Source organism: Penicillium expansum, assembly GCF_000769745.1.
Source record: "Penicillium expansum strain MD-8 chromosome Unknown contig20, whole genome shotgun sequence".
Lineage (NCBI taxonomy): Eukaryota > Fungi > Ascomycota > Eurotiomycetes > Eurotiales > Aspergillaceae > Penicillium > Penicillium expansum.
Genome location: NW_015971437.1, coordinates 107,444 through 129,225, shown reverse-complemented (window position 1 = coordinate 129,225; position 21,782 = coordinate 107,444). Strand labels below are relative to the sequence as shown.

Sequence of the window (21,782 nt, the reverse complement as noted above, 5' to 3'; positions counted from 1 at the left end):
CATAAAACCAAAGCCCAACTAGGGAGTACCTAGAGGTCTAAGGCATACTACAACATGTACAACATACAACATAGATCGACGTCATCTGCCAAGAAAAGTTCTACCCTACCCTAATAAAGCGGCAACAACCCGGTCAGGAAAATCTAACATCCGATACATACAGCTACATATGTAGGGTACTACTAGTACATACAAAGTAGTAATATTAAAGTGATCTACCAATACTCTTTCACGACTAGTTCAGAAGATAGGCACCAGCGTGTACTTACCGGATTGACTTCCAAATGAAACGGTTATGAAGGTTGAAAGCCTAAAGCTAAACATGGCGAATCATTATGCCACCACATCTCCACTGAAAAGCCATTGGCACCGGCAGTCCATTATTGGCCTATCGAAAGTGCCCGACGGAGGCCCCAATCGGTTCATGTGCCTGGTATTCTCGCTATAGCTTCCTATTTGCGGAGATGAGGGAAATAATTACGATTTCAAACTTTGGGATATAAACTAAGCTTGGCTATGATTTTTTCAGTCCTGCGTAAAACATACGGAGTACTCCGCACATATATAAGTGGTTTTTTTAAAAAAAAATTGTAAGATATTAGATACCCTTTCCCCCGAATACCCGCCGGTCGCGGTGAAATAGCACCGCGTGCTATATCCACTGAACAGAGTGGGATATAGATCGTCTTCACCAAGGAGTATAAAATAGCCCTTGAGCTATATCTGCATGTCTCAGTTGTTGTTCACTCCACAATGAGCCCACTCGATGCCGCCACAATTCATGTGGATGAGCTAGAAGATAATTATTATAAGCATGTGATAGAGCACTTTAGCTAGTCTCACTCCAGCCGTGATTTCTCGGTATGCCGGACAAGTGGGCCCTATCGAACATTCGAGTGAAAAGAGGTGTCCTTTGACATGTGCTATCAACTTTGTAACTAGAGTTGGATGTGTACTCCGTGTTTGAAGTTGTAACATGCGATTTCCAATGCCAGTCAGTCGATTGGATAGATGTGTCAGTGCTGGTCCTCCGTACGGAGTACATTAAGGAGATTAATGCTGTTCCTCTACTTATTATTAACCAGCTGCAAACTGTATCTCCAAAGTAGGTAATTTTGTCTCCCGTGTCCACTCTGTTTCTCAATAAGTATTTCAGTGCATGAGGTTTCTGATAGCGATGTCCGTGATGTCCGTGATTTATACGGACATCTCTCCGAACATTTTTGGGCTCTACTTTTGTGATCGATACTTCTTTCCCCGGCAATTATCCATAGGTATCACATTTTTCTACAAATTACAGGTTATGAGTGTGGATGTATGTTCGTTCTATCTTGCGCTTTATAACATGGAAAATAGCATGCTGCTATGACTCCCGGAGTACTCCACTTTCGAGGCCAGTTCAAGTGAGGCTTGGGGGAACAATTCCACCTACAACATAGGCAGTATGCCCTGGGCACGTGTTCCCATTACTTTGAGTTATTGAGCCCCTAAGCTACTACCAGCGAAAATGCTCTTCCGACGTCATAAAAAGGACCGGGTCAAGTCTTCCCGGTCGCACAACGGCTACAGCTGGAAAAGAAACCCGATCCACTGATAGTCGGCACGGGAAGTCAAGACCAGAGCTTGAAGAAATCGGAGGGCAATTCTCCGACTTGGGCAAAGTCAATTTTCATTGCCTCCCTGCTATGCAAGCAGGAAGATCCGCCGATCGATGTTGAGGCTCGGGCTCGGAGTTTCTTCGGGGAACAAACAGTGCACGACACAAAAAGGCTTAACTTCTTACACAGTCTTGCATGATTGGCTGGCTTCAAGCTGTGCAGATTATGTCCCGAAATGAGCCATGATTCGCTGTCGATCAGTCAAGTGTAGGGAGGATCTACCCTCCATCCTCGGATATACATGTATCTACTCCGTAGATGACGGGGATCGCTGCAACGCATAACAGATCATTAGAGAGCATTAATAGGTGCGGGTAGGGTTCTGTTTGGATCTAGGTATCCAAGGACTTCGACGCAAAGCCAGTGTCCTTGAGATCATGCAAGTTTAGCCGAAGCTTAGCCGAAGTAGCTGGTGTAGACATATAGCGTCCTTGTCAGCTATGGACATATCAATTTGAAATTTGTGTTTTACACACAACAAGTTTCCATATTCAGTTTCTAACATCTGGCTTTATTCAAAAGGAAAAGAATGGAACAGAAAAAGAAGAAAGAAGAAACAAAAAAAAAAAATAAGAAACAAAGTATAATTTTCAAGACACAAGATCATAAGAAATCTCAATTCCAGTTCCAACAAATTTGACGTCTTTTTCTCCTGTGATATTCTCTGGTGGTCTCTGGCTTGATTCTTTTTCTGTCGGCGAACGCAACTGAAGCATTTCAAGTTTGCAATCACCTGCGCCGTTTTTCTTTGATTCAAGATACCCAGTCATTGTCGATGGGAAGGCAGTGTTCGATAGTTACCTTGTTTATTACTCTCGTATCTACTCCGTACACTGCAAGGCAGCTCTTGATCGTTTTTGAAACTGCCACTTGGAGATTATGTTGGCTTCTGATGTGTGTGAGTCGTAGTGAGTCTTCTGAATATCTTTGGCAACGCGGCACGAAGACAGGAGATGGCGTGCCAATGTAACTGTTCGATCGACCCCGAGACGTCATCGCCGTCAAATGTTTGTTAGGAGGCAACAAATGGGGTATCGTATGTATTTCAAGGTTAAATACTAGATTGTAGTTTTTCTAGACTGGTTCCACTTCACTCAGTCTCCTGTGACGGACATGACACGGAAGATTAAAATTCACGGTAGCCGCTAGAATGAATCTTCATGGGTATGTGTTTGACATACCTAATTTACATAATGACGTGATGCACCCTTGGCAGTCGGGGCAGTTGGGGCTGTATTAAACGCGGTAAATGTAAATCACAGCTTCATAACTATCTCAACAGCAATGTGTGCTTTGAATGATACAAAATTGATCAGAAAGAGGTTCTGCGCAATTCAGTATTATGTTGAAGTATTTATTTAGGAGCTAAGAATAGCATCGAATAGGACCTATGGCGCAGCGGTATGTTTCAACCATTCAACGGTCTTCAATCCTCAATTACTAATAATATCCCAGGTAGCGCGTGAGATTCCAGACCTCAAGGTCATCCGTTCAAATCGGGTTGGGTTCATAACTTTTTTTTGGTTATTGATATACGGGACCCCCCCCTTTAGATAAACGTCCCCCGCCTAAATTGCAGTACCGCCTTCTCAATCGGGTAGTACTCCTATATCGATACATTTTCTGCCTAGCGTACTTCTTACCGCCTTCTTATTACAAAACTGGTAGTAAGACAGAAGGTACCTCTAATTTTATATAAACTGCTAGTAAATTTAAGTCACTCTTATTGTACCTCACTTCGTACTCCGTATACTAAGTACTATTATAAATACTATCCTAAGTATTATGCTAAGAAGCGCTATACTATGCACTAAGCTAGGAACGAATCCGGGTAGAATATAGTGTTTTTTTACCATATAAACTAGAATTAATAAATAGTAGGCAAAATATATAGTAAGGAAAAAACGCGTATATCAACGACCAAAAAAAAAGTTATGAACCCAACCCGATTTGAACGGATGACCTTGAGGTCTGGAATCTCACGCGCTACCTGGGATATTATTAGTAATTGAGGATTGAAGACCGTTGAATGGTTGAAACATACCGCTGCGCCATAGGTCCTATTTATGATAGTTTTTTTAAAAGTATAGTATTAAGAGCTAAGGAAGGCTTTAAGTTAAAATGAATACTGGCTGGTTTTTCCCTACTAAATATTCTGCCTACTATCTATTACTTCTAATTTATATAGTAAAAAAATACTATATCCTACCTAAATCAGTACTTAGGATAGTATTTATAATAGTACTTAGTATACGAAGTGAGGTATAATAAGAGTGACTTAAAATTTACTAGCAGTTTATATAAAATTAGAGGTACCTTCTGTCTTACTACCAGTTTTGTAATAGGAAGGCGGTAAGAATTACGTTAGGCAAAAAAGGTATCGATGTAGGAGTACTACCGCCATTATTCTTTTTGACTTAAAGTCTTCCTTGGCTCTTCATGCTACACTTTTCCAAAAACCATGTCAAATAGGACCTATGGCGCAGCGGTATGTCTCCACTTTCAAAAGTCTCCAATCTTCAATTACTAATAATATCCCAGGTAGCGCGTGAGATTCCAGACCTCAAGGTCATCCGTTCAAATCGGGTTGGGTTCATATCTTTTTTGCTCATCGTTCTTTCTCAAAAGTTCATTGTTTTTTTAGTACCATGTACATTTTTTGGAAAAAGCCTTAGTATAACCTATATTACATCTTCTTTATCTCAACACCATATTCGATTCAGCCTAATCGAGGCGCCCTCTTATAGTATTACGGTTTGGAATTTAATCCTACTCCTACCTCCTGCCTCCTGCCTCTAGTATGATATATATATCATAGAAGCGTCCCTAAAATTTACGTTTGGAATTTCATTGGAACATTATCACGGTGTTAGAATATAAACGTTACACTCAGAGTGGTGGTCTCTGGCAGTAGTATCAAGAAAATCCAACATTTATACGGAGATTATATATTTACACATTTTTGTGTGGTATTCCTCGTAAATTATACATTTCAGCGTGGGTGATCCCTTTCATATGGGTGGCGGACCCTCCGTTAGGAGGGTCTTCAACATCTGCAAATGAAAGGTAGGGGCCAGGCAGTAGGTTTGTTTCGGCTAAAGAATCATGATTTTCATATATTGATCGTGGTCTTGCTAGAAGTCTCCCCACTCAACAGTTGGTGGTGCTGTAGGTTGCTTATACACGTGGAACAAGAAGATCTTGCGAGTGAATCTCTTCCATGGCAGTGGAACTAAGATGGTATAATGCGAACCCTAAGGTGAAACAAACCACTTAAACAGTTGTATAGACATTCCCACCAGACGTGCAGATATCGGAGGCAACGACACATATCTCGGCATATTACTATGAAATGACCGAGTATCACTTTCAGCTTCCTGACATCAACGGTAGCCGTACATATATGCTCAAGACTAACCCCATGTATGTCGTCAAATTGAGAGAGACGTTCTAAATAAGATCGATGCCCGCTGGATTATTATGTTGTCCGGCTTTTTCATTAATATCACAGCTGTCCACAAGGATGGAAACAAGCGGTAGAAGAGCCACCTAGAAGTGCTAAAGTGAAAGGATAAGCGTCGCTATGAGGTAGGTTGTTTGATGGTGCTGCCTGTATACTAGCTAACGGGTGATATAGAAGAGTGATGTCTTCTCAAAGAAGACTCACCCGAAAAAGCTCAAGTATTGAATCGTTGCATATTATAGACGTTAAGCTGGCTAACTGACTGATACTAGTCACATCTTTAATAGGGGTTTCATGATATATATGACCTCCGGACTTCAACGGAGATAATGGCCTTTTTCCTAAACGGGGTGGTGTCTCCACCTCGGCCCCGGGCTCGACGCTGAGTCATAGCAATATGGAACCTTGGGACTGTAATCAGCCAGTCACATGCTCGCGTTTCACGGCCCCAAGCGATTACTTGGTGCATATGCGATGACAATTTTCGTATTCTTGCCAGTAATTTCTTACTCGAACCACTAACTACTAGGCTTCAAAGAATGTGGGAAACGAGACCCGATTTCCCTACCTCAGCACTATGTCGTTCCCTTCAGCTTCCCCAGAGGAGCTGAATCTCTTCCCCGTCAATAATAATTCTTCAAATGCTCCACTACCTACCAACCTGACCGCCACCTTTCCCCGCCACGCGGCTGCAGAACCCCCGAGCTCGACCTCTCGCAGCTGTGTTACCTGTCGCCGCAGGAAAGTCCGTTGCAACAAGAGATCTCCGTGCTCGAATTGTACCAAAGCCGGCATAGATTGCATCTTTCCCCCTCCTGGTCGCGCACCACGGAAATCGAAACGTCCACCGGACGCAGAGCTGCTTTCGCGGTTGCGTCGTTTGGAGGGTGTTATTGATCACCTCAGGGGCAGTGGCAATACAGAAGGTGCATCGACCTCAGCTCAGGCGCGGTCATCTACGCCTGGATCTTCGACCGGTCGGAGCGAACCGACTGTGCCAACGTCTGTGCCAACGTCTGTTTCGGCTGAGCCACAGAACCAGGCTGTTGGTGGAACTGTCTGTCCGTTCGAAGAATCGGATCCGACGAAACTTGCCCCCAATAAGTTTGAGAACGAATTTGGGCGGTTGGTCATTGATGAAGGCCGGAGCCGATATGTTAGTAATCGGCTCTGGACTAGTCTAGGGGACGAGGTAGATATTGGCCATTTTCTTTTGCTACCCAGCGTACTTTATACTAACATGTTTTAGATCGAGGAGCTTCAAGATATCCTTGATCATTCATCGTCAGGAGAAGATGATACACCCTCACCGGAATCTTCCCACTCGGGTTCACATGACGGGTACATTTTTGGATTTTACTCGCTTTCAAAGTCTCTTCGAGAGTTTCATCCCCCCACGTCTAAGGTCTCAATACTATGGGAAAAATATCGGGAAAATGTGGCTCCTTTGATCACCATTGTACACCGACCGACTGCCAGAGACCTGTTCACCGAGGCAGCACGGCACCCAGATGCTTTGGACAAAAATTCAGAGGCACTGATGTTTTCCATGTATCTTTCCAGCATTGTCAGCATGAAACCTGATGAGTGCTTGTTCCAGTTCGGCGAAGACCGAACTACTGCCGTCAAGCGGTACAGGTTTGCTACAGAGCAAGCGCTGGCAAAAGCTGGGTTCTTGAATACGCAAAGCTTGGTACTTCTGCAAGCCGCTGTTTTATTCTTGGTCTGCGTGAGACGAGAAGATGATAGCAAGTTTGTGTGGTCTATGACATCAATCGTATTACGCCTTGCTCAGGGTCTAGGCTTACACCGGGATGGCACCAATTTCTCTCTGAAACCGTTCGAAACAGAGATGCGGCGCCGATTATGGTGGCATATCTCGCTGTTGGATGTCCGCTCATCTGAAGACCATGGAACGGACCCGCTCATCAACGAGAGCATGTACGATACTCTACTCCCATTAAATATCAATGACGACGACCTGTCGCCCGACATGGAAGAGCCTCCCAAAGAGCGAGAAGGCTGCACGGATGCAACATTCTGCCTCATTCGCTGTGAGATCACGAGTGCTTTGCGGAGAGCAAATTACGCGTGTCCCAGGGCCCGGTTTCGTCCATCTAACAGTTTACCGCCCATAGATCGTGCTGGACGGATGATTCAAATCATCAGTGATCGATGTGAACAACGGTATATCAGACACTGTGATATGAATATCCCCATACAGTGGTGCTCCGCCACAGTTGGGCGCCTGATCCTTGCCAAATTATGGTTGATCGTCCATCACCCAATGACTCGAAGAGACCGTGGAAATGTGTCGCAAGCAACCCGAGAAAGCTTGTTTCTGACTGCAATTGAGGTCCTCGAGTTTGGCCACTTGCTTGAGACTGATACCAAAACCGCCAAATGGGGCTGGCTGTTCCGGACCAACATGCAATGGCATGGAGTCGCATTCGTTCTGTCTGAGATATGCGTCCGACCAATCTGCCCTATCACCGATCGAGCCTGGAGCGCTGTCAGTTTGATCTACACGGAATGGGCCTCGCAGGCCACACATAAGAAGGGCATGCTGTGGCGGCCACTCGCCGCCTTGATGAGAAGAGCTGCTGCCACCCGGTCGAAGCAACAGCAAGAATTGATATCTAATTTCGGACCATTGCCCCCCACAACAGAGCCCATCCCAAGAGTCTGTCCTAATTCACTTCCCCGAATTCATATGCCGACGGGGATGCTGAATTCGCCCTCGACAAACCGACCAGGCCCAACAGCACCTGTTATGTCCGAAGACTACAATATTGACCTCAGCAATGGTCCAATGGGTGCTGTTCAAAGCATGTTCCCTGGTACAGATATTTTAGCTACATCAAACGATATATTTGATGTTCCACCTGCCCAGGATAATATCTCGACACCAAGATTTTCCGCGGGCATGCCCTACAACACAGACATGAGCAATCCATTTTTGAATCAGATCCCACTTCCTGAGTCTGCTCAGCTCAGCTGGGAGGAATGGGATCAAGTCATGCGTGATTTCCAGATGGATGTTGAAAATGACGATTCTCAGCCAATCGACGGAACTAAAGTTACCGAATGGTTTACTTAACCTAATGGTTATCGAGGCTGTGGTTATTAATGATGTGATGATTTACGGCGTTGGTTACTGGATGATATCCCCCTCCCCTCACTTGTTATTATACTCCTCTTCTCTCCTCTGCATTATATCGGCAACGTTTTGCCGTGGCAACACTGTATACCCAACATCAAACACAAATAACAACCAAAAACACCATAGAAATGCATCAATCAATAAGTTTACCATTAAACCAATAAACAAATAGAATATTCGTTATCATTTAATTGTATACTTCCAAATCGGGATCTACTACACCACGTGACCACAGTGATAACAAGCTCCAAGCTGGCATCAACCAGCACTCTCCACTCCGCCATTGTCCTCCAACCCACCGTCCTTGCACCAATTTTTTAGTGAGATCTCCATCTGCACTCTCTACAATTTATTCATCGCCAATTACACGAACCCAAACATCACCGACCCCCCAAATCCCAAAATCATGGCTCCCAAGCGCCACGCGGCCTCAACTACCTCCGCGGCACCCTCCACGCCTACGCCCACGCCCGCTCCCACAACACCCAAGCTCTCCTCAGGCCCAACAACCCTCAAGACCAATGCCTCAGCCGCTGAAATTGCCGGCCATGTCTGGCAGCAGTATGCATCCACAACGTCGCAGCGGACCCTCCTCCTAGATGCCTTCATGGCCTTCTTGGTTCTTGTTGGTGGATTGCAGTTCGTGTACTGTGTTCTGGTTGGAAACTATGTAAGTTGAAACCCTGGCTTGCAGATACTGTTTGGTTCTTTTGCTTTTCTTCGCCCTATCTTTTTCTCTTGTCTTTTCTATACGACGTGTGAATTGCAATTGGGAATCTATAAACCAATAACTGACAACCTTTCCCTTCCGCATAGCCCTTCAATGCCTTCCTGAGTGGCTTCAGTGCTTCTGTTGGTCAATTTGTTCTTACGGCGAGTCTGCGCATGCAAACTAGCGATAGCGGTACTGGTTCTGGATCGAAGCCGAGCTCTAAGGGGAAGAATGCGCGCTTTGCAGATGAGAGTGAAGAGCAGGGGACGGGTACTTCGCATGAGAGGTGAGTTTCTTTTGTTGTATTTTTCGTGGTGACCTTCAACATCATGATTGTTTCCCTAACGCTACAAATACATATACTAATCTCTACTTCAGGGCCTTCGCCGATTACATCTTCGGAAGCTTGATCCTACACTTTTTCTGCGTCAACTTTATTAACTGAGCTGTGCTCGCCACTCAAAGCCTCCGTTCAATACCATGCTGGCTCATTCTGTTTTCTGTCTGGGGTTGGTCCGTTTCGATCTCTAAATGGGATGGGGAATGTTGTCTCTTAGATATCCTTCCGTCTTGGAACTTTTTTTTAGCCAATCCTTGTTCTAGTCCTGTACGCTTGGTCTTTGATCGAAGTGAAAAATATTGTTCATATTTGACCTATCTACTTAAACAAGATTGGCTTGTTGGACAAGCATATGTCATTCATATGGCCCTATCTCGGAGATAGCCTGGTTGTAGAGCAGACTACTCAGAAATGAGCTGAATGAAAACGCAATGGCGCGCTATTCATACGGCTCTATCTCGGAGATAATCTGGGTATAAAGCAGACTACTCAGAAATGAGCCGAATGAGCACACAATGACAGGCTATTCAAATGGCCCTATCTCAGAGATAGCCTGGGTGTAAAGCAGACCACTCGGAAATGAACTGAATGAAAACGCAATGGCGGGTATCAATTGAACAAGATCCATGTAGATGGATGTAAAAGACGAAATGATGTTGTACAAACAGGGCACTCAAGCCCTCGATGGAGTTATTTTCCACGGCAAAACTAGAATGCACGTCCCGGTCTCCGAGGCACTGTAGGCCTCTTGACCACACTGCTTCCAGGACGACTTCCACCATCGTGAGCTCCATCGACATTGGCCCCAGGCCGCGAGGAAGAAGAAGACGAAGCAGTCAAGCCACCGACCTTGCGTCCTGGCTTGATGATAGGCTTACGCACGGCGGACTTTCCGCCAACCTCAATTTCCGTTCTGCGGCGGGCGGGGTCGTTGCGTTCCTTCTCGCGCAATTTCTCAGCAGCAGCGCGTTCACGGTCAGCTGCCATCTGCTCTTCGATTTCCATGCGCTTGTTGAATTCGATTTCTGTCACGCGGCGGTCGCGCTGCGAGTAGCCTTTCTCTTTGACGGAGTAGAATACACCACCGAGTTCGGCGAGCCACTGAGAGAAATGAGTTAGTTGAGTACTAGATGACATATAGACGGAAATAGAGGGAGTGGTAACTTACATGAGGGTCGACGGATGTCACCGTGGACATGTATTCCTTGGATGTCAGGAGCAACTCGTGATAGACGACGTACTCGGGCACGTGGCCGATACCGTAAAGGGCACTTGTGGGATGGAGCGCCATGGTCACGCTGGTGCGGAGGTTGATGAACTCGCCGATGCCCTTTACTCGTGCGGCTTGATGGAAGAAGCCCGAGCAGATGCACTTGCGGATGGTGTCCCAGTCTGTACCACAGCTGATGAGGGTCATTTTTTGTTTGGTCATGATGTCGAGAAGTTGGTCTCGGACTTCCTTGGCGCGACGGAGGGATTTGGAGTTCAAGAAGTGCTTGGTGCACCAGGCATCCGAGTGGCCGTTGGTTTTCCATTGAGTGTAGACATGAAGAAGGGTCAAGTGGTCGGATTCTGGAACAAAGAATTTCTCGCGGGCTGAATCGGCTTCCTCCTCTCGTTCTTTGGGACGATAGAAGACATTTGGAACCGAAAGCATTGCGACGATGCTTAGCATCTCCTCGCTGCACTCGTATTCATCGGATGCCATGATAATGAGCTTGGCAAGAGGGGGATCCATTGGGAATGGTGTCATGCGACGTCCTAGAGATGTAAGATCGCCCAGGTTGTCCAGAGCTCCCAGGGCCCAGAGCTCGAAAAGAGAGGTGGAGATTGTCTCTTGTGGCGGAGGATCCATGAAGTCAAAGTCCAGAAGGTCCTTCACACCAAGGGATTTCAGTAGAAGGATGGTGTTGGAAAGACTCGTTCGCTGAATCTCAGGGATTGTTTGAATGTAAAGCTCGTTCTTGTAGGCTGTCTCCGTGTAGAGGCGATAGGCCTTGCCCGGCCCGGTTCGTCCAGCACGTCCAGATCGCTGGTTTGCATTGGCTTGAGAAATTGGGGTGACCTGAAGACCGTCCATACCCATGCGCGGGTTGTACACCTTCAGCTTGGAGTAACCAGCATCCACGACGAACATGATACCGTCGACCGTCAGACTCGTCTCAGCAATATTCGTAGCCACAATTACTTTGCGCACGCCCGGATCGGCCTTTTCGAAGATCTTTGCCTGTTGCTCGGCCGGCAGTTGACTGTAGATGGGTAAGACGCTGAGTTTCGGTGGATCATTCAGCTGCTTCAGCCTTTCTTCGACCAGCTCGCAGGTTGCCTCAATATCTTCTTGTCCAGTCATGAAGACAAGAATATCACCAGCACCCTGGGATACATGAATGGCCAAGACCTGCTTGACAGCACTATCGACATAATCTTCACAAGGTGTGCGCGAGAAGTGAAGATCAACAGGGAAGGTTCTGCCAGGAATGATGAATTCTGCGGCACCGCCAAAGAAGCGCGAAAATCGTTCAGAGTTCATCGTTGCCGAGGTCACGATCAATTTCAGATCCCTGCGTCGGGCCAGAACTTTCTTGAGAAGACCCATCAAGACGTCAGTGTTCAAAGCTCTTTCGTGTGCCTCGTCCATAATGATGCAGGAGTATTTGTCAAGATCCTTCTGGGTAAGAGATTCTCGAAGTAACACGCCATCCGTCATGTCTAGTATACAGATTAGCTACACGATCACTTCAAAGCGGAAAGGGAGAAACTCACATTTGATGACGGTTTCATCACTCGTACAATCCTCGAAACGGATGGCGTATCCGACGAGTGCACCGAGATCAACATCCATCTCCTCACTGACACGCTTTGCGACACTCATAGCAGCCACACGGCGAGGCTGCGTGCACCCAATCATACCGAACTTAGAGTAGCCATCCTCGTGTAGGAATTGAGTTAGCTGGGTGGTTTTTCCAGATCCAGTCTCTCCAACGACCACCACAACTTGGTTGTCTCGGATGACTCTCATGAGATCTTCGCGCACAGCAAAGGCGGGCAGATACTCTCTCTGTTCGCGCATAGTCTTGCTACTGCTGAAAGCGCTGGCGCCACCACCGCCTTTCTTCATATGTTTGGCAAATTTATTTCCTCCTCCTTTGTAAGTATCCTCGATAGGTTCAGCGACCGCGCTGTCTCCCTCGTCCTCTTTGATACCCATGAAGTTGCCCAGGGCTGTGCCGGCGATATTTGTCGCCTCCTGCGCTTGCTTTTGTCGTTCGCGCTGCTGTCGGCGCTCATTAACGACCCTGCTTCCTTTCCGACTGAATACTGCCATGTCACTTTGCGGATCGCGAACAGCGGAGATTGGCTCCAACTGCTTCGTGAAGATCGTGCGACCATCGAGAAAGGGTGGCTTGAGGTCATGGACGAGCAAATGCACTCGAGTTGCTTCTTCATCTTCGAGCATGAAGTCGCCCTCGTGGTCTCGTCGTTGTGCCACACCAGAGGTGAGCATTCGATTCGTCTCCCAGTTGTCAATGTCCTTTCGTTTTGCGTCGCGTAGGCCTTGAGGGAGGTGTCCAAAGCCCTTGTGTCTTTTGGCCGGAGGGCCCATATCGTTGCGAGACATGTCGTTCAGCCGGGCTTGTAAGCCAGGTTTAAGACTTGGGTTATTCGCAATTTACGAGCCGGTCTGGTCTGCGTGGGGTTGTGTTTATGAGAAAGTTATTTCGCGGCGTCGAGCCTCTTTCCTATCGTTAAAGCCTCACCGCCTTTTATTGCCAGAAGTCAGACACCGCCCTGGCAGTCCAGTTTCTAGTCTTTCAAAAAGACAATACCATCAGCAGGACTTAGCTTCTATTTATAAAGGATATAGATCTTTATAAGCCTGACCAAGACAGCCACAAGCAGCTTTCTCTTTACATTTTAGAGGAACATTTGAAATTCGTAGAACTGATCGTCTTGTCACTAATATCGCCATCAAACATTGCAAACCGATATATCGGTCACGTGATCTATAAATCACTTTATGAAGAGCATGTATTTGGTAGTGTAGAGTTAAATCAACAATTATATTAATGATCTTGAGATTAGTTTGAGAACTTGAGTAGATATATGGGAGATTGAGAGTTAAATCAACTTATGTATTGGGTGTAAAGGCACATCAAAAGTTCTATAGTACATAGTGACTTCCGCCAACACCAAAAAGCAACCGCCCCGCATCGTCATCTCAATTTCTCGAGCTTCCACGTGCCGACCACAGTTTGTCAAACAGCCATTATGTCTAGCCAGAAACAGATTGAACCCAAGAAGCAGCAGGGTATGCTTTTCCTACTGCCTCTGCAAACCCTGAAGATGAACGAAAGCTGACGCAAACCCCCTCAATCCAGAGCTTCAGCACCAATACACCAACTTCAAGAACACCCTTCAGCAATTAGCACAAAAGATCGGTGATATTGAGCAGGAGGCAGAAGAGCACAAGTGAGTCACTACCAGGGCTATGCGCTGTTCCAGCATAGTGGGATCTTGCTGGGATTGAATCGCGGGCTACACCACCAGCAGACACTATCAGGAATGTCTCAACGAATATGTATAATGCTAACATCTATTTTTTTTAGACTTGTGATTGAAACCCTCGACCCTCTCGCCGCAGACCGCAAATGTTTCCGCATGGTGAACGGTGTTCTAGTTGAGCGTACTGTCCAAGATGTTCTTCCTACACTCAAGACCAACTCGGATGGATTGAAGCAAGTATTGGAGGATATGCTCAAGCAGTACAAGTCAAAGCAGGGTGAGCTGGATACCTGGAAGGTAAGCACATCTCTTGTTTCATAGGTGTTTCTCAGCCTGAAACCATATCCTGGGAATTTGATACGAGCAGTGCTGACTTTAATTTCTCCTTTGCAGAAGAAGAACAACATCCAGGTTGTGCAGCCTTAGTGGCATTCCTTTTCTCTGTATACTTTCGATTTACGTGTTCCCGGGTGGTGCTATCTGAGTGCGAGAGCAATAGGCTACCGGCGTTACTGGGAACGGCAAAAGACTAGACATAATGCAGCGTTGATTTGTGCTTTGATGTCAAACTTGCAAGATTAGCTCCTTATCATAGTAAAAAAAATATACCCATAAGTTTTGAATCATGGATGTTGCAGCTAGGGGTCTCGGACCTCAGTCATGTCATGAGATGGCAGAGTCTTGAGTTTGCATATATCAGCCTAAACTACCTTGAAGAAAAGGTGCAATTGATGCCTAACTCAAATCATCCGGTCAATACTTTTAAGATTTGTACAAATTTAGATATACCTGTGTACATCGATGTAGATGCTTCGGATACTTTAGGATGCAAGCCTTGATGCCTGACTTGACAGCAAATGATCAAGGAAATATATTATTTTGGGCCCTAAAGAACCTAACTAATTGAATACGGATGCGCAACTTAAAACGCAATAACAAATCAAATGAGGATCTGAATACATGTATGACCCCAGCTTCTATAGATCTGTGACGATAGTAGCACAAGTCGCACACCAATACACCGATACGTCATTATGCTGATAAGTAATGCTTTTGAATAGTATGTGATTTGATTGATTCTCTTCTATTTGTCTAATTCGGCTTATTTTCACGAAATTGGTGTTTTACTTATGCTTTGTCTCGAAAAGTTGAGCCAACAAGTCCACGGGTACTAACGTTAGTGGCCAAAGTGACCAAAGATCTGCCAGGACTTCTGGTTCGCCAATTGACCTCCCCAGATCCTCCACGCAAAACACCTTAACTTTAACTTGAATCGGAAACGAATCAGATTAAGCGCACTGGATATCTAAAAGCTGTCTCTTACGCGACTTGCGATTTGGAATAGTTGGGCTCTCCCCTAATCGAACCCTTCCCGAGGTCACTGCGCGTTGCCCGCATCAGCTTCACTAGTCCAAATCCCGACCATTCGCATATTTGGTGTTGGTACAGCGGGTACGTGATCGCGTTCCATACTAAGCTCGAACCCTTGTCCTTAAAAGTGCCCCATACCATTTCCAAGACACGAGGCTAATTGGTGCCATTTCGCGCGTCGCATATATCAGAGCTAATATCTGCATTATTATCAATCCCCCTGAGCTGACGCTATCTTTAAGGCCACTGCGAATTGGTTTGTACCCAGCCAATACGACCCTGTCTACTTTTGGAACAGCCGGTTCTGCGCTGTCTGAAACGGAGGCGCCCAGCATTGTGATCTGACGTGGTCTGACAACAGAGCACGCGAAACACCAAGTATTGACGCCCAAGCCGAGGATCCACCGCACGTATCTAAACCACTTATAATCATGTCGAACTCTCCTTCAAAGGACGCTGAACTTGACCCCGAAGCGCAATCGGGAGAAGATCAAGATCACATGGACAAGGACCATCACGACGTGCAGGGACACCCGGGCGAGTTTGAGGTGAAGGAACAAGATCGGTGGCTTCCGATTGCAAATGGTACGTCTCCTTGCAGGTCTTTTCTGATTTGCGCGTACCTTGCCTTTGCCCTGGCCACTTAACTTCCCCCCCGCATTTTTTGGTCCTTCCTGTCTAAAGTCCCCGGTTCTTTTCGTCTCAGATATAATGCAAGCGGGATCACTTTCCCTGATGCTTTTATCGGTCGTATAGCTCATATATCCCAACCTCCTCTACCCCTCATTTTGACGATATCACCAAACCCACTATGTCTCCACAACATGTTAACATCACCGATCTTATTCAGTGGCTCGTATTATGAAGTTGGCCCTACCTGAAAATGCAAAGATCGCGAAAGAAGCCAAGGAATGCATGCAGGAATGTGTGAGCGAGTTCATCTCATTCATCACAAGTGAAGGTGAGTCTGCTTCTCGCTTGGTCCAAGTTAGACATACTAATGGGCTATATTCGCAGCCTCGGAGAAATGCCAGCAGGAGAAGCGTAAGACAGTTAACGGCGAAGATATCCTATTCGCTATGACGTCGCTTGGATTTGAGAACTATGCCGAAGCCCTTAAGATCTACCTATCTAAGTACCGCGAGGTAGAGTCCCCCGAACCCCAGGACCAACTCTAGAATCCTTTCATAGGACCGAGCCTCGAACAGTTATTGGCTTTAAAATACTAACTTGACCCCAGACTCAATCTGCCCGTGGGGATAACCAGAGGCCCCCAAGCGCTGGCTATGGAACCGGGGGACCCGTCGGTGGCCCTGGTGGACCTGGTCCAGCTCGCCCCACAGGATTCCCTGATGCCGAAGGTGCAAATCCTATGCTGAACCCTAACCTTGACCAGTCCGAGCAAGACGCCTCCGCCTACGGCTATTCTTCCATGGTCGGTCAGCCTCACAACGGCGCGGGCGGCGAGTCATACTAAGATACGACGTGAAGGAGCTGGCCGAGTGACATTGTACCTGATTCCGATACATAACGCATGTTCTTGATACAACTAACGAGGCAGATCTAATCGAAGTATGTGTGGAGGCATCTTCTGTCTCTTTCTTTGGTGTTCATATGCAATGGTCTCTCCTCTGGTCGATGTGTTTGGGAGAGCATCTAGATGAGCTTAACGGCATGGCTTTTTTCGTTGGATTTTGGCAAATTTGGATTTCCAGGCTTTTTACTTGATTCGTTTTGATTTCGGAGTTTTGCGGCGAATTATAGGCGGAATAAGGACATCTGTATCTACGACAGTGCAAGGTGCAGGAGACTAAGTCTACAATGTACATTCCAATGTTGGAGTAAATGCAAAATTCTCCCTACTATGTGTCTTATTTTACAAGATCCTAATTGTGATGGTATTCGTATTCAGCCAACGTGCATGCAAGCGTCTGAGACCGAAGTTCAGCGGGGCTCCAGAGCTGTTCCACCTCGCGGGGCATCAGATCAGCGCTCTTTCAATTCAATTTACCCAGCATATCCCTTCGAAACATCCGACGAGCTGATACATCTTCTGTTCTGCATAAATTATCTTGTGTGAGATTTTATCAGAATCAGCTTCAACCTTTGAACCTCAAGGTACTCCAACCATTACGTCATTGGAGAAGCCGAAGAACCACACCACACATTCAAGATGAGCACCAGCAACAGGATCCTTCGCGTGGGAATAATTGGGTAAGAATCCCAATTTAGATGCGCTATACATTGATACTAATATTCCATCCAGATGCGGCGAAATCACCCAAGTTGCCCACATCCCAACTCTCGGGTTCCTCTCCGATTACTTCCAAGTCACCTACCTATGTGATGTCTCCGACAATGCGCTCACGCACTGTTCCAAGAAGGTCATTGGAAGCACTCCCAAGACCACCCGCAAGGCAGAGGATCTCTGCGCATCGGCAGACGTGGACATTGTAATGATAGCCAACAGCGACGCCTTCCACGTTCCGCACGCCGTCCTAGGCCTGAAACACGACAAAGTCGTCTTCATCGAGAAACCCATGGCTCTCTCCCTACAAGACGCGGACCAGCTCATCGAGCTCGAGAAGCAATCCTCTGGAAAGATCATGGTGGGATATATGCGTCGGTATGCGAGTGGGTTCATCGACGCTGTCAAGGAAATAGGAAGCCTTGATCAGGTGTGCTATGCCCGCGTGCGAGATATCGTCGGCCCGAATTCGGATTTTGTTGGTCAGTCTGGGACATTTCCTAAGGTTTTCTCGGATTACAGGGAAGAGGATGTGAAGGAGTTGGCGAGTAGGACAGACGAGTTTCTGGAACAGGCTTTGACGACGGAATTGGGGATTCCGGTTACGGCTGATACTGCTGCTCAGTGGAGGAATTTGGGGAGTCTTGGCTCGCATGATCTTAGTGCTATGAGGGAGGCTCTTGGTATGCCGACGGCTGTGCTTGGTGCTTCTTTGTGCTCTGCGAGGGGTCCGCCGTTCTGGAGGTAAGTTGTGAATTCTGAATCTGTGGTTCCGGGTGATATGTTGACTTTCTTGTCCTCCAGTGCTCTCTTCCAATATCCCTCTTTTGCTGTGTCTTATGAGTCTGGGATTGATTATGTCCCCCGATTCGATGCTTCGATTGAGGTCTTTGGCAGTAATAAGACTGTCAAGATTTGCTTTGATTCGCCTTACGTCAAGGGATTGCCTACCACTATGCACATTCGTGAGAAGTTGGAAGATGGCTCATTCCGGGAGTCTGTGGTTCGGAAGACATATGAAGATGCTTATACTTTGGAAATGAAGGAGCTGTATGCATTTGTTGTTGAGGGCAAGCCGGCTAAAACCACCTCAACGGATGCTAAGAAGGATCTTGAGATCTTCGGTATGATCATGAAGGCAGGCCTAGAAGGACAAGCTAGACTTAACAAGGTTGTTCTGAACTAGTTTGTCTTGGTCTTTGACTAGTGATCCCTGATTATACATAGAAAATATAATTTCACAAATTAAGGCTTTCTCTACCTTCTTCTGCCGTCTATGTGTGAAACCGAAAAGGCAGATATCTATAAAAAAGAAATTCAAAAATACTACCGAAAAGACGCCATGAGACCGCAATCCCAGCCTACTTCTTCTTGTATGTACATACTTTTGGAACCAATGGTTATAGAAGAGTATCAAAACAAATAAAAATAAAAAAGTCATCGCCCGGAGACGATCCGGCAGCTTGAGATCAAACGGCACTCAAACTGAGGATGGACGGGGATCCAAGGGGCAATGCGCCAAATGTCGCCAACGACAACCGCTAGGCCAAATGCCCGCCGATCCATTCATCCATACATCCAATGCCATTTATCATATGAAGTGAAGATAGAAAATTGAATTCAAAAGTATTTACCCTTTGTATCCATCACGATCATCAATGATGTTTCCTATTTGGTTGGCCTTCCCCCAATGACCCTTCGGGCCATACTGTGTAGGAATGCTAGGCCACGTATCTATGCCGTCCAATATTGCGAGTCTGGGGAGTTGGTTAACATATGGTGTATAATAATATCAAGATGTCGGTAACTTACGCCATTCCTCCGGTGAGGTGAGGATCGATATGGCAGTGGAGGAAGAAGGCCTGTCTGGTTAGCGGAAGATCCGAGAGGTTCTATATGGATTGATGCCTTACACCGGGATTTTGCACTGTCAACCCAACCATATTAGCCTCCAAAACAAGAAGAGAAAAGAGAGAAGGAAGGATAGCGATTGGAAGACATACCATGATAGCGAACTGCCATCCAGCTTGGGCTTTGCAAGGCAGGAAGCGATGTGAATGTATCTATCCCATCCATTAGTTCCCAGCACTAGAACAACCCATAAGAAAAGCTGTGTATCTCCTACCTCTCATTGGAGGGTCGACCAGGTTAAACATCTCTGGGATTTCCTGTTGAGCCTCTGCAACAGAAGTCCAATTGAACTCGCCTGAACCGGCACCCTAAAACATGCAAATTAGGATCAATACAGTGAGTTTTATACTGGATGGGTGCGCTCAAAGTAACTCACGAGAAGATAAACCATGTTTGAATGCTTGTGAATCGGATGACCAGGTTGGATAGTCGACGCTTTGCCAGATACGGCAAATACAATATCCACCCAGGTATCGTTTTTCGTAGCGATAACCAAGTCACTATCTGCGTATGACTGGGGATCCCATAACATCGGCTTCTCTGACTCAAGAGATAGACCGTACGAATGGTTCCCATGAAGAGACCATTTCCAGGCTTTTTCAATACGGCCAATGGTGAGCAGGTATGTTTGGTCCGCCTGTGCACTGGGTCGACTTGGGATAAGTGGCTTGATTTTACTTTCGTCCAAGACAACAACATCTGTACCGATACTGTTTCCACCGTAGTTGATTGAAGGCTTGCCCACGACGGAGGAGTCACCGTTGATGTAGGAGAAAGTACCGTACCCGGCAAACTTTTGGTTGAGTCCGGCATTGGCTGCTGTGATCAGGTAGTTACCAGGCGTTTTATTCAATTCAACCAGAACGGAATAGCGAGCACCGTTATTAATTGACAATGCCTGGAAATGGATCCTTGGTTAGTGCAATGTTTTAAACCTCACGGAGTATAACGTAAGAATAGTATCATACATCAACTTTGGTGGGTACAATGTATCGACCATCAACTTCGTATACCCAAAGAGAATGATTATTGATAGAGACTATATTAGTTAGCAATTGGACTTAACTTCTGCTTTTGCTCCTCTTGAAAAAATAATAAACATACCTGTTGGGACAGAGACCGATGCTGAACCGATGAGATTGAGGCTTACCCAGCCCTTCTGATGGTCAACTTTGATCACTTCCTCCATTGACTCTGTGGAATTGCATTGGTCAAACAGGGATGGTGGGATTGCAGTGTAGTTATGCTGAGCAAATGTTGTTTGAGCAAAGGTATTTCGAACTGGAATACATCTGAAGTTGAACTAAATGTGAGTAATTTGATCAGAACTTTACGAGTCACCACATACCCTTTTGCTGTGTAGTTCATGCCCTGGAGCAGGGGGAGCAATGGGGCAGGAGTCAGACTGGTCAAATACGCAGGATCGACGCAGCGCACTCGGCCTTTGCCATTGATCAAGATAGAATCTGCACATCTAGAATTGGTATAAGCTATAAGCCCATTCTCTCACAATGCCTCTGTGGAACTAACAATGTATCAAGGTTTGCAGAAACCGCAATGTTCCGGAGCTCTTCTGATGTATTATGAAACCAATCGGAAATCATCAGCAATTTGGGGTCTCGAATGGCATTGTTGATTTGAGAATGTGCCTTTGTGTCATTTGATATCATACTAGCCAGATTGGCGGCAATATCTCGCGGCCTGGATTATAATTGCTTAGTCGTCTGCGCAAATTGGTAAGATTTTGATTCGGATAGGTATGAACAAACCTGATATAGATCGGTCCATACAAGCCATCCATTATTTGTCCCGCGCAATGCGAATGATACCTTCAAGATGTCAGCAAAAATAGAATTTGTTGTTAAAGAAATCCACTTACCAGTATGTTCCATATTGTGAAGCAGTGAATTTAGAAACAAATCTTCCGCCAGGGGCAATAAGTCTTTGCGAGACTCCAGGCACACCATCTGACCATGATGTTCCTTGTTGTCTATTTTTGTCTTAGCGATGTGACAAACCAAGTTATTTTCAAGAAGACTCACTCAATGCCATGCCAATGCATCGTGGTGTTAAATGGCAGGAAATTGTTAACTGTCACCTCTACATTGTCGCCCTCGTCAAAGATGAGAGCAGGCCCAGGGAATTGGCCATTAATTAAGGCCTGTTGGCGCTCAATTCCATCGGGCGCCTTGGTGCCCCAAGTTAGATTGAGCTCGAACTTTTTTGTCGGCCGAGGTGGAACAAGATGGAAGGCAGCACTTAGTCCGATGAAACAAAATAGGAGAGACGACTTCATGTCTATATAATGAGCGAGGGTCCTCCTCGACGCTGGACACACATGAAAATTATAGTAAGAACTAAAACCAAAGGTTATTAAGAATAAATTCAAATGAAAGATACGAGAGAGGTACGG

The 21,782-nt window shown here is 46.1% G+C and overlaps 7 protein-coding genes across 7 annotated transcripts; 5 read left to right on the top strand and 2 right to left on the bottom strand.

The window, feature by feature from the left end:
- Window positions 1–5,698: 5,698 nt before the first annotated feature.
- PEX2_006930 (putative C6 transcription factor) lies at window positions 5,699–8,221 on the top strand (the record flags this gene model as incomplete). The annotated part of the gene is made up of 2 exons (XM_016737970.1): window positions 5,699–6,313; window positions 6,371–8,221. 2 exons carry the CDS (start codon window positions 5,699–5,701, stop codon window positions 8,219–8,221), a joined length of 2,466 nt encoding a protein of 821 aa, XP_016594542.1.
- A 469-nt stretch (window positions 8,222–8,690) lies between these two features.
- Window positions 8,691–9,441, top strand: PEX2_006920 (putative oligosaccharyl transferase subunit Dad1; the record flags this gene model as incomplete). Its single annotated transcript, XM_016737969.1, has 3 exons — window positions 8,691–8,954; window positions 9,101–9,282; window positions 9,375–9,441. 3 exons carry the CDS (start codon window positions 8,691–8,693, stop codon window positions 9,439–9,441), a joined length of 513 nt encoding a protein of 170 aa, XP_016594541.1.
- Window positions 9,442–10,044: 603 nt separating this feature from the next.
- PEX2_006910 (putative mRNA splicing factor RNA helicase (Prp16)) lies at window positions 10,045–12,955 on the bottom strand (the record flags this gene model as incomplete). Its single annotated transcript, XM_016737968.1, has 3 exons — window positions 10,045–10,437; window positions 10,505–12,045; window positions 12,100–12,955. The coding sequence occupies 3 exons, from the start codon at window positions 12,953–12,955 to the stop codon at window positions 10,045–10,047; spliced, it is 2,790 nt and encodes a 929-aa protein (XP_016594540.1).
- A 650-nt stretch (window positions 12,956–13,605) lies between these two features.
- PEX2_006900 (putative prefoldin subunit 2) lies at window positions 13,606–14,265 on the top strand (the record flags this gene model as incomplete). The annotated part of the gene is made up of 4 exons (XM_016737967.1): window positions 13,606–13,645; window positions 13,716–13,806; window positions 13,944–14,136; window positions 14,233–14,265. The coding sequence occupies 4 exons, from the start codon at window positions 13,606–13,608 to the stop codon at window positions 14,263–14,265; spliced, it is 357 nt and encodes a 118-aa protein (XP_016594539.1).
- A 1,376-nt stretch (window positions 14,266–15,641) lies between these two features.
- PEX2_006890 (nuclear transcription factor Y subunit beta) lies at window positions 15,642–16,687 on the top strand (the record flags this gene model as incomplete). Its single annotated transcript, XM_016737966.1, has 4 exons — window positions 15,642–15,795; window positions 16,061–16,171; window positions 16,228–16,355; window positions 16,451–16,687. 4 exons carry the CDS (start codon window positions 15,642–15,644, stop codon window positions 16,685–16,687), a joined length of 630 nt encoding a protein of 209 aa, XP_016594538.1.
- Window positions 16,688–17,383: 696 nt separating this feature from the next.
- On the top strand, window positions 17,384–18,644 carry PEX2_006880 (Gfo/Idh/MocA family protein; the record flags this gene model as incomplete). Its single annotated transcript, XM_016737965.1, has 3 exons — window positions 17,384–17,424; window positions 17,477–18,202; window positions 18,263–18,644. 3 exons carry the CDS (start codon window positions 17,384–17,386, stop codon window positions 18,642–18,644), a joined length of 1,149 nt encoding a protein of 382 aa, XP_016594537.1.
- Window positions 18,645–19,088: 444 nt separating this feature from the next.
- Window positions 19,089–21,665, bottom strand: PEX2_006870 (Multicopper oxidase, type 2; the record flags this gene model as incomplete). Its single annotated transcript, XM_016737964.1, has 13 exons — window positions 19,089–19,215; window positions 19,271–19,320; window positions 19,372–19,385; window positions 19,462–19,521; window positions 19,584–19,677; window positions 19,746–20,267; window positions 20,338–20,408; window positions 20,474–20,661; window positions 20,718–20,843; window positions 20,900–21,070; window positions 21,139–21,198; window positions 21,249–21,359; window positions 21,412–21,665. The coding sequence occupies 13 exons, from the start codon at window positions 21,663–21,665 to the stop codon at window positions 19,089–19,091; spliced, it is 1,848 nt and encodes a 615-aa protein (XP_016594536.1).
- Between the last annotated feature and the right edge of the window lie 117 nt (window positions 21,666–21,782).